This window comes from Silurus aristotelis (assembly GCF_946808225.1).
Source record: "Silurus aristotelis genome assembly, chromosome: 11".
In the NCBI taxonomy this organism is placed as follows: domain Eukaryota; kingdom Metazoa; phylum Chordata; class Actinopteri; order Siluriformes; family Siluridae; genus Silurus; species Silurus aristotelis.
In genome coordinates this window covers 4,620,957-4,638,494 of record NC_139584.1, presented here as the reverse complement: position 1 = coordinate 4,638,494, position 17,538 = coordinate 4,620,957, and the positions used below count along the sequence as shown (strand labels likewise).

The 17,538-nt window shown below is 38.8% G+C and overlaps 1 protein-coding gene across 1 annotated transcript in view; it reads right to left on the bottom strand.

Moving 5' to 3' along the window:
* Positions 1-17,538, bottom strand: part of colgalt2b (collagen beta(1-O)galactosyltransferase 2b) — a 34,851-nt gene continuing 17,313 nt past the window's right edge. Inside the window, exons 2-12 of the mRNA XM_083554940.1 lie at positions 12,627-12,737; positions 11,496-11,613; positions 11,083-11,217; positions 9,808-10,012; positions 8,577-8,696; positions 8,192-8,265; positions 6,572-6,678; positions 6,040-6,172; positions 5,702-5,829; positions 5,295-5,501; positions 1-929 (exon numbers count right to left, since the gene is read on the bottom strand). Coding sequence (XP_083411066.1) covers positions 656-929; positions 5,295-5,501; positions 5,702-5,829; positions 6,040-6,172; positions 6,572-6,678; positions 8,192-8,265; positions 8,577-8,696; positions 9,808-10,012; positions 11,083-11,217; positions 11,496-11,613; positions 12,627-12,737 — 1,612 coding nt within the window. The 3' untranslated portion in view covers positions 1-655. The remainder of the gene's footprint in view (positions 930-5,294; positions 5,502-5,701; positions 5,830-6,039; positions 6,173-6,571; positions 6,679-8,191; positions 8,266-8,576; positions 8,697-9,807; positions 10,013-11,082; positions 11,218-11,495; positions 11,614-12,626; positions 12,738-17,538) is intronic.

Sequence of the window (17,538 nt, the reverse complement as noted above, 5' to 3'; positions counted from 1 at the left end):
GAAATCTACCTGCTTTTGCTCCATACAGGAAAGCAATCATTTCTGCAGAAGCCATGATGCTGACCAGCTTCATCTACCTGCTTCTGCACCAGTCTTTATGATCTATCTGTTTCAGATCCATTTTAAGGCCATCGCCATTCCTGCTCCATTCCTGATGTTTAAGAGCTCTGAGATCTATAAGCTTCACCAGTAAAGATGCCTACCACAGTCCTGACGTCTACAAACTCCTGCTCCTTGTAAACTTCTGCCATTCAAAAATGCTCTGCTTCTGCTTCTGCAGCAACCACTAAGTGTTGAGAAGAAAGTATCATGTCTTAAACCAGAGCACAATTTCCTAAATAATTAGCAAACTGCTATTTTCACTGTTAAAATTCCAAATATAAAACTATACATCTATGAATCCAATTAAAAACAGGTTGTTTTGCCCAATGAAGGCCAGTGTGGCCTTTCAGAATGGTTCCTCACAAGCTTCGTCCCTTCTCTTCCTCCCAACTTGTCATGAAATCTAATATTATTAAAGCTGCTATCAGGCAAATCTATTGAGCTTATGAAGAACCTCAAATGAGTGCTAAAACATCTGTACAACACTTGACTTACTCTTGTACACAATACAGTGACCTAAAAATATTCCATGTTGTCTTTATTGCCAGACTTTTCAGAGTTCGTCTCGTGATGCACGAGCAGCAGGGGGCGGCATTTCTCCAGTCACACTGTTCTGGGCGATGGGCCGGATTCGGCCTTGTTGAGCAGTTTTCTGAGCGTGAGATCGGTCCCAGTCCGTATCGATGGCCTCATCGTCCCAGATTGTGGATGTCTCAGTGTCGCTGAAGTAACCCGGCTCGCCCGTGTAGTGTGTCGGGTAAATGAGCAACGGTTCAACCGAGAACGCTCGCAAATCCCTCCGCTCAAAATGGGACATGTAGGCCATGCTGAAAGAAAAAGCGAGAGCAAAGGTTTTGAGATATATAGACTCAGGAGAACCGTCTTTTCATGTGGTCCTAACAACAGTCCACCAAACAAACCACACTGTTACCACAAAGCTGGAGGCACTTAATTGTACAGGTCTTTAGATGCACTTTAATAACATTTTTAATTCACTTGAAACCCAAAACCTGTTCCAGCATGGCAATGCCCCTGTGCACAAAGTGAGCTTTTTGAAGATCTGGTTTACATGGTTTGGAGAGGAAGATCTTGAGTGGGCTGCTAAAGAGCTCTGATCTCATCCCTACTCAACACTTTTGAGATGAATTGGAATGCTGACTGAACCCCAGGTCTCCTCACCTCACCTACATCAGTACCTGCCTTTCGTAATACCCTTGTGGCTGATGAACCCAAATATCTATAAGCAAACTCTGAAATCTAGTGGAATCTGTGTAAATTCTCCTGTTTTCCAATCTTCTCAAATATTTTCATGAAATGTCTTAGTATCTCTTATTTCCTTCTTTTTTCTTTCATGACAGTGAACACTCAAGCTAGAAACGATTCCACAAGTTATGTAAAAACTGGCATTATATGAATCATGAATTATATCATTCACAAAATTGACGTTACTGAATTCAGAAACGGACCATTCAGAAACGGTCCAAAAAGAAAGTATATATATATATATATATATATACACACACACACACACACACACACACACACACACACACACACACACACACATCATTTATCATCATCATATTAAACTGTACCATCTTAGAAAACAGCTCTCACCTTCAAAAACACACCTGACCGAACCATTACACAAAACAGGGGCCATACGACCTCATTTTTAACCCCTGAAGGAAGTTTTGTTTTTGAACAAATAATTTTCAATCTTACTTAGCACTGTATATGCGGTACGATACATTGGGACGCTGCCAGGATGTACACATCACCCGCCTTGTGAGATGCCACCGATCGACAGAGTTCAGTTGTCTCTGTGTTCGAGAATGTATTTTATTTGGTGCCTCTAAGGACAGTTTTAGCTCTTGTCTCTCTCCTTTTTATCAGTTTACACTGAAACAGAATGCCTCTGGCTATGCCCTCCATTTGCCCACCGGCGTTCGTGAACGTGCCCACTGCCACATACATATATACTGTAGAGTTTATACAGTATACTACTGTAAAATGCTCTGTTTTGCTAAATCATGTACTAAAATTGGTGAATTAATAACACATTACTACACCATAGTGATAATCATTCTATATATATATATATTTACAGTGCAACCTTGGTACTCGCGTCATTACTTGTCATAAATGTTTTATTTACTACTTTAAATGAATAATACAGTAATAAAATAGTTTTTAAAAAAATGTCCTGTAATTTTAAAATTATCAGGGTCACGATTGTCAAGGTCGTGAGTTTCACGATAGTCAGGGTCCACTGTGTGTGTGTGTGTGTGTATGTATATATATATATATATATATATATATATATATATATATATATATATATATATATATAAAATTATATATAAAATTTATTATATAATAGTTTGATCTAATTAAGGCTGATTACAGTCAGTTTTATTCTACATGTCTCTGTACTTCTAAACCCTCCTGGACCACCTCACTCAGCCTAGATCTAGGGCAGCTTTCTTGGTTGCCCCACTGTAAAGGATGCTAAAGACCTAGAATGGTAAATAGTGTATAAAAACACGATCCATCTCTCTACATGTCTCTCTGTTCAGTTTGTCCCCAAAAAAGTCTGTGTGTATTTGAATTTCCTGTTTAACAGACATCAAACAATACTAAAGCTTTACACCGTACACTTTCTCAGTTTCCCTCTCTCTCTCTCTCTCTCTCTCTCTCTCTCTCTCTCTCTCTCTCTCTCTCTCTCTCTCTCTCTCTCTCTCTCTCTCTCTTCCTGCATCCCATACACACACAGAACCTGCAGTGTATTTGTGTAGTAATCCATCCCTACTGCTCCCCAAACCTCTCTCCATGCCCCCCCCCCCCCCCCCCCCCCACGAGTCCTATCAATGGGATTGCTGTGCTGTCGGAGCAGGAAGCAGGAAGAGCCGAGCCCCTCTCACATTCCTCCGAGAGCGAGTGAGAGAGGGATAGAAAGAGAGGTGAATGGTGGTCTCTAGAGTTTTCAGGACCAGCATGTTGAATTGAACAGGGAGCGTGTCTGCAATTACAGTATCTGGTGCACAGCTTCTATTCCCTTTTGTGCTTTGTTGTTATTATTTACACGTTTTTTTTTAAACTCAGGGAAATACGGCTTGGATTACGAAGAAAACGTAGAACTAGAATGCGTTGTTTTTAGATTTGAATGCTTTCAAAAGGCAAGTTATAGAAGTATTGTGGATGCAAGGATTTTATTAAGCATGATATTCTTAATATATTAATAATAATGGCTTCATTAATGATTATTTTTTATTACTATTTGTATCATTTGTCATTATCGTCTATTTAAAAAAAATTTGCATGTCTAAATTAAATCCTTCTAAAGCCGGACCTGTGTACGTATTATTGTGTAATCTGTACTGCTGCATGTTCATTAAGCTAACAATAAACACTGTGCTGTTACAAGAAACAAATCGACCTCGTTTGGTTTGATAATGCGGACTGACTTTGAGTTTCCTATGACATCATGTCCTGCAGCGTTTTAATCACTCAAGCATTTAATATTGAAGGGAAAAGCATGCGCACTTAAAAAACGGATATAGTTACATTTAATGTTGTGGAACGACACAACAGCAAGTTAATATATTGCATGTTTTATATGAATATACTTAATAGCAGAGCGAAATTATGTATATTAGTCATTCATACACCAGCCACACTTCTCCCACTTTCTCTCTCTTTCTCTCTCTTTCTCTCTCTCAAAATTCAAAAAGAGAAGTCTGTCCTGTAAATAACGCTGAAAACAAACACAACTGAAATAGAACAACTGAAAGTTATGGTTCGATCTCAAACTAATAAAAAAGTACCCAATGTTAAGTAGCCGAATTGTTAAGCATCGCAGTGTGCCAAAGTGTTGGTCTAGAAGGACAGCAGGTGAAAGGAGGAGTTGAAGGAGGGCAGGGCACTGAAGGTGGAAGAGAAAAAGAGAAAGAGAAAGCTCCGGTTCCAGAGGCAGAGAAAAAAAGGGAGGCGCTATGTGACCCAGGAGGGACACTGTACTTATTTTTCCTTAGTGAACAATCCAACACTGTGCAGGAGAGCGAGCAGTGTGTGTGTGTGTGTGTGTGTGTGTGTGTGTGTGTGTGTGTGTGTGTGTGTGTGTGTGTGTGTGCAAAAAGTCTGTCATGAACAGGGGGACACTGTTATTACTGACTAACAGCCAAGGTTTATGTCAAAAAGTAAGTGAATTGGGTTTTTTATTAAAACTAAACTAAAATAGATTTCAGATCTAGTTTTTTTTTTTTAAAACGTATTTTACACATTTAACCATTCAACCATCTACACATTGTTTTATTCAATTATTCATCATTTCATCATCCCTTCTACTCATCTATTCACACATCCATCTTTTCATCACTATCCATATGTTTATCATCTATTCTTTCATGTATTCATCCATAATCCCATTTACCACCAACCTGCCTGGCCAATGTGTTCATCCATTTATTCACCCACCTGTCCATTAGGCCACTCATCCACTGTTTTATCTTTCCTTTTATCATCTATGCTTTATTTTATACACTTATAATCCATCTATTTCTTTCTTACACCTAACCAGTCATCCAGTCATTCATCCATCCAACTATCAGTATGTCTGTCTATCCACACATACATTAAACTGGTCATCTATCTACCCGTCCATCCATTCTACTCATTCCTCCATCCATCTGTCCTTCCATCCATCCATCTGTCCATCCATCTATCCATCCTACTCATCCCTTCATCCATCTATCCATCCATCCGTCTGTCTGTCCGTCCATTTATCCATCCTACTCATCCCTCCATCAATCTGTCCATCCATCCATCTGTCTGTCCATCCATCTCATCCCTCCATCAATCTGTCCATCCATCCATCCATCCTACTCATCTGTGCACACATCCATCTTTCTATCAATATCCATCACCTATTATTTTGTGTATTCATCCATAATCTGATTCATTTACCACCACCAGCACCAGCACCACCACCACCACCACCACTATGTGTTCATCCCTCTATTCACCCACCTGTCCATTTGTCCACTACTAAACTGCTTTATCTTTCCTCCTATCATATTTGCTTTCTTTTATACAGTGAATATAATTCGAGCCGTCTATTCCTTCATTCCTTAATCATACATTTAACCATCCATCCATTAATCCACAATTTGTCATCCATTTCTGGTTCTTACTTGGGGTGTTTGTTGAACATGATGGGCAGGAACTCATCCACAGGCAGCATGCAGGTGAAGGGCTGAGCTGAGAGCAGTTTGTTGGCGCCGTTCAGAGAGAGAGCATACGCCAGCGTCCAGTACGAGTAATCAGCCTCCACCAGGTTATTCACTCCATCCACAGAGAGCTCAGGCTGTGCCACCTGCATCCGCTTCCGGCCCACATATCTACACACACACACACACACACACACACACACACACACACACACACACACACACACACACACACACACACACACACACACACACGGAAACAAACACACACAGAAAACAAACTTGTTATTGGGTTTGTATTTGTATGTAAATGTGTGTGTGTGTGTGTGTGTGTGTGTGTGTGTGTGTGTGTGTGTGTGTGTGTGACTTACATGAGGTCCCAGTCTAGCTGAACTTTCTCCACATCCTTCATAATAGTTTGCAGCCTCCTTTTAAACCTGGGCTCAAATCTCACATCATCCTCCAGAACTAGAACACGTTGCAAACCTTTCTCCACCATCTAACACACACACACACACACACACACACACACACACACACACACACACACACACACACACACACACACACACACACACACACACACACACACATAAACATTACTTTATTTCATAGCAAAAGAACAGAGATTCTTTCTCTTTGTGTGTGTGTGTGTGTGTGTGTGTGTGTGTGTGTGTGTGTGTGTGTGTGTGTGTGTGTGTGTGTATACCTGTGTCCATATAGAGTGGTGGCTGAGGAAGCAACCGATCTCTCCTCTGGTCAGCACCCTGCCTGAATATGGGTCTTTATAATTCGGCATCATCTCAATCCCCAGAGCCTGCAGCTGCGACGAGTTCAAAGCCCTGACGCACACGCCGGCCGAGAGAGAGAGAGAGAGAGAGAGAGAGAGAGAGAGAGAGAGAGAGACAGAGAGAGACAGAGAGACAGAGAGAGACAGAGAGACAGAGAGACAGAGAGAGAGAGAGACATGGAAAAGGGGATTAAAGAAAAGATAGAGTGTGTAAAAAGATACAAACTGTTGTAGGAAAACAGTCAGCAATGTGATGTGGATGCCTGAGAATGAATGCCTGTTTGTGAATACACACAAAAGTGATTAATGTTAATTATACACTGTGATGTTAATTTATACACTGACACTATAATTTACCAATTTATGGTGTGTGTGTGTGTGTGTGTGTGTGTGTGTGTGTGTGTGTGTGTGTGTGTGTGTGTGTGTGTGTGTGTGTGTGTGTGTGACCTACTTGCCATCCACAGCGTTGGTGATTGTGGCCTCCACACCCAAAGCAGCCAGAGAATTTAACATGCGTTCCCTCCGGTCCATCCGCCGCTTCAGATTAATCAGGAAGATCTGAAAAAGAAATAAAAAGATTTTCTTCTTTGGCCCTCAGTCTGTAAATAGGTTTATCAGTACAGTCTTTAATTCTGTCAGTCTATCGTTCTGTGAGTCCATCAGCTTATCATTCCATCCATTTGTCAGTCTATTGGTTAATTAGGTCGTCAATCTTTCAGTCTGACATTTGAACAATCTGTCAGTTCATCAGTCTTATTGCATCTCTCAATCCATCATTCTGTCAGGCTATTAAATCAGTCCATACTTCAGAAAGGCTTTTAGGCAGTGTTGGGACGTTACCGGTAACGTGTTACTTTTGACAGTAACTAATACTGTAACGCGTTACTTTTAAAAATAAAGTAACTCAGTTACCGTTACCGTATGGTGCGTTACCCGTTACTTTTTTAAATGAATGAATTTTGGCCGAAGTGTAGACTACAGTCTAACCGGCTTACAGCAGAGACGCATTGTAGGATTGGTGGATGAACCACTGTAAACAGGAGGAAGACGCACTGTAGGATTGGTGGATAACCCACTGTAAACAGGAAGAAGACGCACTGTGGGCGTGTCTCCGTTTATTCAGGTCTGTGCGGCAGTAATAGCGAGTCGAGGTGAGCGCAAGATGAGTTTCTCAAAGTGGAAATATGCTCATTATTTCACTTTAGTTGAGTATAAAGACAAAAACTTTTTAGTCGAATGTAAACTGTGTCTTTCTGGTTCGAAGCTCGTATCTACTGCGATAAACAGCAACTCCAATCTGTTGAAGCTCCTCCTGAGGAGCTAGAAGCTAGAAGCTAGAAGCTAACCCGGTGTTCTGTTCTACATTGTTGATAGTTTTCATACTTCAGCTGTGAAAGGAACATGTTTAAGAGCTCAACACAACAGCAGAAGCCACTTTAGTTTTTGATTGTGAATATATTATTCAGCTTGTTTTGTTATTTATATCAAAAATCCTTGTGATATATTCAGTGTGTGCAGGTCTGACTTTAATAAAATAGTGTTTAAAAATTACTTTGTGTTTAAGTCAGTTTTGTGTTTGTATAACGCATAAAAGGGCATTAATGGGAACATTAAAGAAGGTTCTTTAAAAAAGTAACTAAAAAGTTTTAACAGTAACGCAATACTTTTTGGTGTAAGTAATCAACAAAGTAACAGAGTTACTTTTTGAATGAAGTAACGAGTAACTGTAACTAGTTACTATTTTTTAGTAACGAGCACAACACTGCTTTTAGGTTTATCAGTTTGGTCTGTAGACCAGTCCTTCAGTATAGTTTTCAAGTCTGTTTGTCTGTCTGTTTGTCTGTCTGTCTGTCTGTCTGTCTGTCTGTCTGTCTGTCTGTCTGTCTGTCTGTCTGTCAATACCTCTATTCACCATTATATACGTCCTTTAATTTGCCAGACTGTAAATCAGTCAATTATTCTTTACATGTATAAGTCTGTTAGAGCGTCAGCCAGTAAAGCTACCTCTCTCTCTCTCTCTCTCTCTCTCTCTCTCTCTCTCTCTCTCTCTCTCTCTTTCTCTTTTTCTCACCTCATCAAATTCCATCTTATCCTGTAGTTTTGGAGAAACGAACACAAACTCTGAAGGTTTAATCTGATGATCAACTGTAAGAAAATAAGAAACAGTGTGAGTTGTGAGTTCTGACCGTTTTAACAGAAAACACTGGTGGAAAGAAAGAATAATTAATGTGTAATATCACAGTGTTCGTGTGTGTGTGTGTGTGTGTGTGTGTGTGTGTGTGTGTGTGTGTGTGTGTGTGTGTGTGTGTGTGTGTGTGTGTGTGTGTGTGTTAAGTAACAAAAATTGTGCTCAGTTACACTGGCAGACGAACACATGTCAAGTACCTCAGAGACTGTGTGTGTGTGTGTGTGTGTGTGTGTGTGTGTGTGTGTGTTTGCATGAGAGAAACACTTACTGAGGGCCTCAGTAATGGTGTGTGTGAAACTTTCCTCTTCGTCCTCTAAGCTTTGATTGGCCTTCAGAGGAATGGGTAGGAAACCATAGTGCTCCTTATTACACACAAACATCTGTACACCTACACACACACACACACACACACACACACACACACACACACACACACACACATTTTCGGAATTCTGAAACCATAATTCATAACATTTTCACAGTATATGAATTTAATGTGTTTTTCTGTAATTAATAATTCATAGGGAAGAAGGCGTAGCTCTTCTACTGTTAAGTTATGGTGTAGGAGGTGTGGCCTCTGTGTCTGTTCATCCCAAAGAAGAATGTGGGCCTTTGCCATTTCCAAATCGCAAAAATCCTCAAATTCTAAAGCCTCTGTGTCTGAAACGCCACGTAAATGAGGTGTGGCTTTTGTCTGTTGGTCCCAGTGAAGGAGGCAGTGACTCTGTAAATCTTCGTCTAAGTAAAGGAGACATGGTCTCTTTGTTAGTCCTATAAACTGAAGTATGGCTTCTTTGTTTGTTAGTCCAAGTAAAGAAGGCGTGGCTTTGATGTCTATTAGTCCCAGTAAAGTAGGCATAGACCCTGTAAATGTTAGTTCCAGTAAAGGAGGCGTGGCCTGTGTGTCTAAAAGTGACATGAAGCTACCTGGTTTCTGTACCTGATATTCTCTATCCAATCAAATGTTTATGCAAATTATATAGCAGAAGAAACTCAGAGACTCCATCCACCATAGAATAAAGACTCTAGTGTGAACATCGTGCAGGCTGATTGTGGCAGATGGTGCTGAAATCTCAGTGGTGTGAGAGCTGCAGGTGTGAGTGTATTGGATTCAAACAGCACATTGATGTTATCAGCATCATTATCTGCTGCATCTGACTCACTCGAAGCAGAGCCAAACAAGCATAACAAGCTTGGAAGCCTAATGAGACTTTATTGGTCATATGGCCTGATTTAGTTGTGGCTGTCTGTGTGTGGGTGTTCTACTGTGGGTAATGATGTGTAAACCAAGCATCCCATAGGCTTATTATAAACTCACACGCAAACACACACACACACACACACACACACACACACACACACACACACACACACACACACACACACACACACACAAAAACATGACCACACACACAAACAGCATACATCATTTGAGTTATATTATGCAATAACAAATAGACAGGCATTTGAAGACTTAAAGATGAGACACACAAACACACCTGCTTGGCGAGCAGAAAAAGCAAACACCATGATATCGTCAAACGTCCAGCTGTAGTCGGGATGTGGAGGGTAGAAAGCCAGAGCGCGAGAGGCGCTGCGTCTCAAATCCAGCAGGAAAGTGGTGTGAATCATGGGAACAGGGAAGCAGCCCTGACGCCTCCACTCACGGATGGGCTGATAATCCGGGGTGCGCTTATAGTAGCCCTGCATAAGTGAAAGAAAGAAAGAAAGAAAGAAAGAAAGAAAGAAAGAAAGAAAGAAAGAAAGAAAGAAAGAAAGAAAGAAAGAAAGAAAGAAAGAAAGAAAGAAAGAAAGAAAGAAAGAAAGAAAGAAAGAAAGAAAGAAAGAAAGAAAGAAAGAAAGAAAGAAAGATTACTAGAACTTAACCTTCCAGATTCTGCATTTTCTTTCCTTTAAGGCCAAAACACCGTCTACACACATTTACACGCCTTCTCACCTAGGAGCCATTTAGAATACCAAATACACCTACACAATCTTTCTGGAAGGAGAAGGAAACTGGAAAACGTAGAGAAAACCCCTGTGTGTGTACTAGGGATGGTAAGATTCACTGATTTGCATCCGTGAATCTGCATAAAAGTGAACAATGTGATGCAGCGATTTAATAAAGTGTGCTTCCGGTACAAGTTGGCGTTTATACACAATGCATATTTACATAGGTGAAAAATTACAGTATTTCTATATAATTATTAGTAGATGCACTATATTTGATATTAGCGTTCTCTCAGCACCGTCGCTGCTACGTGAATATGACGTATCACAGCGCTGCGGAGACCGAGGCGTGTCCTGAGAGTCACATAGAATACAGATTAACATGGCAGAGGTAGAGCTGCGTCTTCCTGGAGACAGAACATATTTTTTCTTTAGAACAAAGGCATGTTTGTGAAAAGGACATGAATTACAAGTCAGATGGCACTTAAGTAAACTGATGATTTGCTGTCTGTCTGAACCAAAGAAATAAAAGCAGTACCACATTGAATTGCAGAGCATCATATTTTCTTCCATTTCCCAGTTTCCTCCTCCTTCCAGAAATCACATTGTGACGAATCGAATCGAAATCAGATCGCACTGCACCGTAATAGGGGTGAATCGTATCACTTCGGATCAGTAGCTGCTTCATATGTATCTTTAATGTATCGTATCATTGGCTCAGTTATGGAGATGCACATCCCGAGTGTGTGTGTGTGTGTGTGTGTGTGTGTGTGTGTGTGTGTGTGTGTGTGTGTGTGTGTGTGTGTGTGTGTGTGTGTGTGTACCTGAGAAGTGATGCCACACCAGAAGTTGGAGTAGAGAGAACGTGATTCTAACATGGGCGCCACCAGAGTCCGATTCTCCGCAATCAGGAGGTCCAAGACCAGCGGGTTGGTCAGGAGATTATCACAGTCCACAAACTGAATAAAAGACAGGATGGAAACAGAGAGAGAGAAAGAGAGAGAGAGAGAGAGAGAGAGAGAGAGAGAGAGAGAGAGAGAGAGAGAAAGATATGAGAGTGTATGTATGTCCTATGTATGGTTATGTATGTGACTAATAAAATTTGGATAGAATTATAATAGAATTTGCACCCATGTCTTCTTAGCTTTCATGTCTGTAAATGAAGTGAAGTGAAAGATAGAGGAGTGCTGAATTGAAATAAATAATGATATATTTTGACAGAGTGCAGTTCTCTAACCAGTATGTAGTCGGCCCATCGGTGGCGTGCTGCTTCCAAAGCAGCCTGTCTGAGCTTGAGCACGTGGTTGAACCGGGACAGTGGCCAGTGCTTGGGCCCCCACTCATCTGTATAAGAGCTGTAATAAAACATCGGGATTAGAGGATTGTCCTTCAGGCATAGTGTGACCAAAAATTATAATGCTTTGCAATGTCCTGTCCACTCCAGATGTTAGTAGCTGGTCAGAAATATTTTGTCTAAAAGTCTTGCTTAAAGGGGACATACAGTAACACACAGTTCTGGCCAATCTTATGTTAATCGTGAGACCCTATAATGTAGAATTGCATCCTTCATATCTCCGAAGACTCTATCAGTTTTATAAAAGAAAGATCCAGCTTTACACTTCTGTCTGAAAACAGTCAAGCTCCTGGAGGCATGCTGTGGGCGGAGCTAAAGAGTTGCAAGCATGCTCAGCTTTTGCATAGCGATCGTCTGCGAGCTGTGGCGCGGCTATAAATAAAACGAACAAAAATCTTCTAGTCTTAAATGAACCATGGCTGACAATTAGATCCGTGCCGTGCATATCTGATCCAGATTTGGGTCCAAAAAAAACAAGGTTCTCCTTTTCTCACATCCAAAAATACACTTCTTTGGAGACGTTCTTCTCAAGCAAGTCGTGTGCAAAGCTGTGATGACTTCTGTAACCGAATGAAGCACGGTGGTGGGTGTGCTCCTGCTTTTGCTCTGGTTGCTGTGCTTTCTCTCTTCTCAAAAACTTTCCAAAATGTATACGAACCTAGAAGAAGTGTATTTGGAGTGTAATTTCATTTTTTTTTAAACTTGTAAATAATTCAGAATGCAGGAAATAGATCCATCCCCTTTAAACCACGTGCAGATGATGTAATCCAAGCCACTCATACTTGTAATGATTATAGTTAGGTATCACTCCACCCCTTTACTTTAGGCCCCGCCCCAAAGACAGTGAAATGAAATAAGTTAACTTCGTCCTGTTTTTACTGAACCAGGTCATTGATGTTTGTGTGTTTAGTCTAATTTTATGTGAAAGTGAGTGTGTGTGTGTGTGTGTGTGTGTGTGTGTGTGTGTGTGTGTGTGTGTGTGTGTGTGTGTGTGTGTGTGTGTGTTTGTCCCACCGAGGCTCCTCCATCGGTCTCCATTCCACATAGTGATATCTTCTTAAAGCCGATTTCATCCACTCTTTTAGAATAGCCGTGGTGTTGTCTATGTTATGATCTGTTGCTGCCCTACAGGTAAGAAAAATCATAGACACACACACACACACACACACACACACACACACACACACACACACACACACACACACACACACACATTTAACATGCTTTCACAACAGAATACACTAAAACATACAAACATTAGAATATTCTAATACAATTACACTCATATACACACAAATACATCAATGCACATACATACCAATATACACACCAATTACTCTAATATATACACACAAACACACACAAACACACACACACACACACACACACACACACACACACACACCAATACACACACCAATTACTCTAATATATACACAAATACACATACACACACACCAATATACACACCAATTACTCTAATATATACACACAAACACACACAAACACACACACACACACACACACACACACACACACACACACCAATACACACACCAATTACTCTAATATATACACAAATACACATACACACACACCAATATACACACCAATTACCCAAATATATGCACAAATTAAACAATATACCAATACACCTACCCACACCAATATACACACCAATTACTCTAATACAGTGGAACCCGGTTATCTCGCCCTCGGTTACCTCGACAACCCTATTAAGTCGACGTTTTTGAAGTGGAACCGCCAAATTCTCCCTTTTTCTAAGCATTTTTTATCGGTTATGTCGACATTTTTATGTCGCCGAACCCTGATATCTCGAACACAAGGGGGGACAGTGAGAGTGTGGAAGTTTAAATAGGAGCTGGTGATGATGATAAACGAGCACCAGACGTGCGCGGTTGAAGCCGGGAGCTTCAGAGAAAGCGGCCGAGAAAACACCTGCATGCTGAAGGGGGCCGAAGGGGGCGTGGCAGGTGGATTCCTGACAGATAAACATGTACTGTATGTATTTTTATAGCATGCCTTCATCAAACAAATCGCGGCAACGCTGTTGTGTAAAAAAAAAAACCTTCAAAAACACGTGCATGCACATTCTCATTTATTAACGCACATCATGTACATAAAGAAATTTCAAGCACGTTAATATACTGCCGCCATATTGATTTTCGTTTATCTCGATCATCGGTTACCTCGATGCTTTTTGGCAACCCCCCCTAGGACATCGACATAACCGGGTTCCACTGTATATACACCAATACACATACGCCAATATACACACCAATTACTCTAATATATACACAAATACACATACACACCAATATACACACCAATTACTCTAATATATACACAAATACACATACACACCAATATACACACCAATTACTCTAATATATACACAAATTTACAAATACACATATACACCAATATATACACCAATTACTCTTATATATAAACACATTTACCAATACACATATACACCAAAATACACACCAATTACTCTAATATATACACAACTTTACCAATACACAAATACACCTACACACAACAATACACACACCAATTACTCTAATATATACACAAATACACATACACACCAATATACACACCAATTACTCTAATATATACACAAATTTGCCAATACACAAATACACATATACACCAATATACACACTAATTACTCATATATAAACACATTTACCAATACACATATACACCAAAATACACACCAATTACTCTAATATATACACAACTTTACCAATACACAAATACACCTACACACGCCAAAATACACACCAATTACTCTAATATATACACAACTTTACCAATACACAAATACACCTACACACACCAATATACACACCAATTACTCTAATATATAAACAAATTTACCAATACACAAATACACCTACACACACCAATATACACACACCAATTACTCTAATATATACTCAAATTTACCAATACACAAATACACCTACACACACCAATATAGACACCAATTAATCTAATATATACTCAAATTTACCAATAAACAAATACACTCACACACACCAATATACACACACCAATTACTCTAATATATGCACAAATTTTGCAATACACAAATACACATACACACATACCAATATACACACTAATTACTCTAATATATACACAAATCTACCAATACACAAATACACCTACACACACCAATATACACACACCAATTACTCTAATATATACACAAATTTACCAATACACAAATACACCTACACACACCAATATATACACACCAATTACTCTAATATATACAAAAATTTACCAATACACAAATACACCTACACACATCAATATATACACACCAATTACTCTAATATATACACAAATTTACCAATAAAAAAAATACACCCACACACACCAATATACACACACCAATTACTCTAATATATACACAAATTTTGCAATACACAAATACACCTACACACCCCAATATACACACACTAATTACTCTAATATATGCACAAATTTTGCAATACACAAATACACATACACACACCAATATACACACTAATTACTCTAATATATACACAAATTTACCAATACACAAATACACCTACACACACCAATATACACACTAATTACTCTAATATATACACAAATTTACCAATACACAAATACACCTACGCACACCAATATACACACACCAATTACTCTAATATATACAAAAATTTACCAATACACAAATACACCTACACACATCAATATATACACACCAATTACTCTAATATATACACAAATTTACCAATAAAAAAAATACACCCACACACACCAATATACACACACCAATTACTCTAATATATACACAAATTTTGCAATACACAAATACACCTACACACCCCAATATACACACACTAATTACTCTAATATATGCACAAATTTTGCAATACACAAATACACATACACACACCAATATACACACTAACTACTCTAATATATGCACAAATTTTGCAATACACAAATACACATACACACACCAATATACACACTAATTACTCTAATATATACACAAATTTACCAATACACAAATACACCTACGCACACCAATATACACACACCAATTACTCTAATATATACACAAATTTACCAATACACAAATACACATACACCCTTATACACACACCAATTACTCTAATATATACACAAATTTACCAATACACAAATACACATACACCCTTATACACACACCAATTACTCTAATATATACACAAATTTACCTATAAACAAATACACCCACACACCAATATACACACCAATTACTGTAATATATACACTAATTTACCAATACACAAATACACATACACCAATATACACACACCAATTACTCTAATATAAACACAAATTTACCAATACACAAATACACATATACACCAATATACACACCAATAACTCTAATGTATACACACATTTACCAATACACAAACACACATTTACACCAATATACACACTAATTACTCTAATATATGTATTACTCTAATGCATTTAAATTCAAAGACATTACAAGACCTTGGTGAGTCTTGTCTAAACAACACAGAACAGTAAAAAAAAAAACAATAAATCCATCTGAAAGTCACTGAAAGCTGCTCTATTTAAAGCTTCTGATGTACAGATCCTACATATTTTTATGTTTGAGAATGATTATACCCTCTGATGGATTCATTCATTCATGTGCAGAGAGAAGAAAGACATCCTCAAGGCCAGATTGTGTGTGTTGTACTGCAGTGTTCATGTTCCCAGAATTGTTTCCTAATTTCCCATGTGTTTCCATTAAACCTCCCCATTACACCCTCACACACAACCAGCTGAATTAAATCATCAGAATTAACCACCAGTTGACTATGTTTCCAGACTCACAGCGTTGTTCTCCACACTGAGTCACGTTCCATTGTACCATATAAAATACTGTTTATTTGTTTGTTTGTTTAGACTTTATTGTACTAAGCATTAATCCTGCCTGTCTAAAATGCCCCGACTTAACCTCTATGTCATCTACTGTCTTTCTAACGCAGTCCTACTCTAATACTACTAAAAGTCTAATGTAGTCATAATGTTGTCATAATGTAATACCAATGTCATTCTAATGTAGTCATAATGTAGTCTTTATGTAGTTCTGCTGAAATCCTAATGTTTGTACCTACTAAAATTCTACTGGGAGTCTAACATAGTCATAACGCAGTCCTACTGCAATCCCCATGTAATTTAAAATTAATCATAATATCATTAGGACTACCAAATACAGTCCTAATGTAGTAATAATGCAGACCTACTGCAATCCTAATGTGATTCTAATGTAGCCTCAATAGATGCCTAATGTAGTCCAACTGCACAACTAATTTAATCTTAATGTAGCCTCAATACATGTCATAACGTTGTCCTAATGCAATAACATTTGTCATTTTAATTCTGTCATAATGTAGTCTGTTTGTAACCCTACTACAATCCTTATATCTATTTTATCTTACTGCAATTCTACTGGAAGTGAAATGTAGTCATAAAGTAGTACTAATGCAATCCTTCTATAATCCTAATGTGTCCTACTGCAATCATATTGCCTGTACCTACTGTAACCCTACTGGATGTCTAAAGTAGTCATAACGTAGTCCTACTTTAACGCTAATGTAATCCTAAATAAATCATAATACAGGCTAAATGTAGTCCCAATGTAGTACTAATATAATCCTAATGTACTGCTAATGTAGCCTTAATATATGCCTAATGTAGTCCTAATGCAGTCTTTATGTAGCCCCACTGCAATCCTAATATCTGTACCTATTTTAATCTTACTGCAATCTTACTGGAAGTGTATGTAGTCCTACTGCTATCCCAATGTAGTCCAAATGTTCACTAGCATAGGCCAAATGTAGCCTCA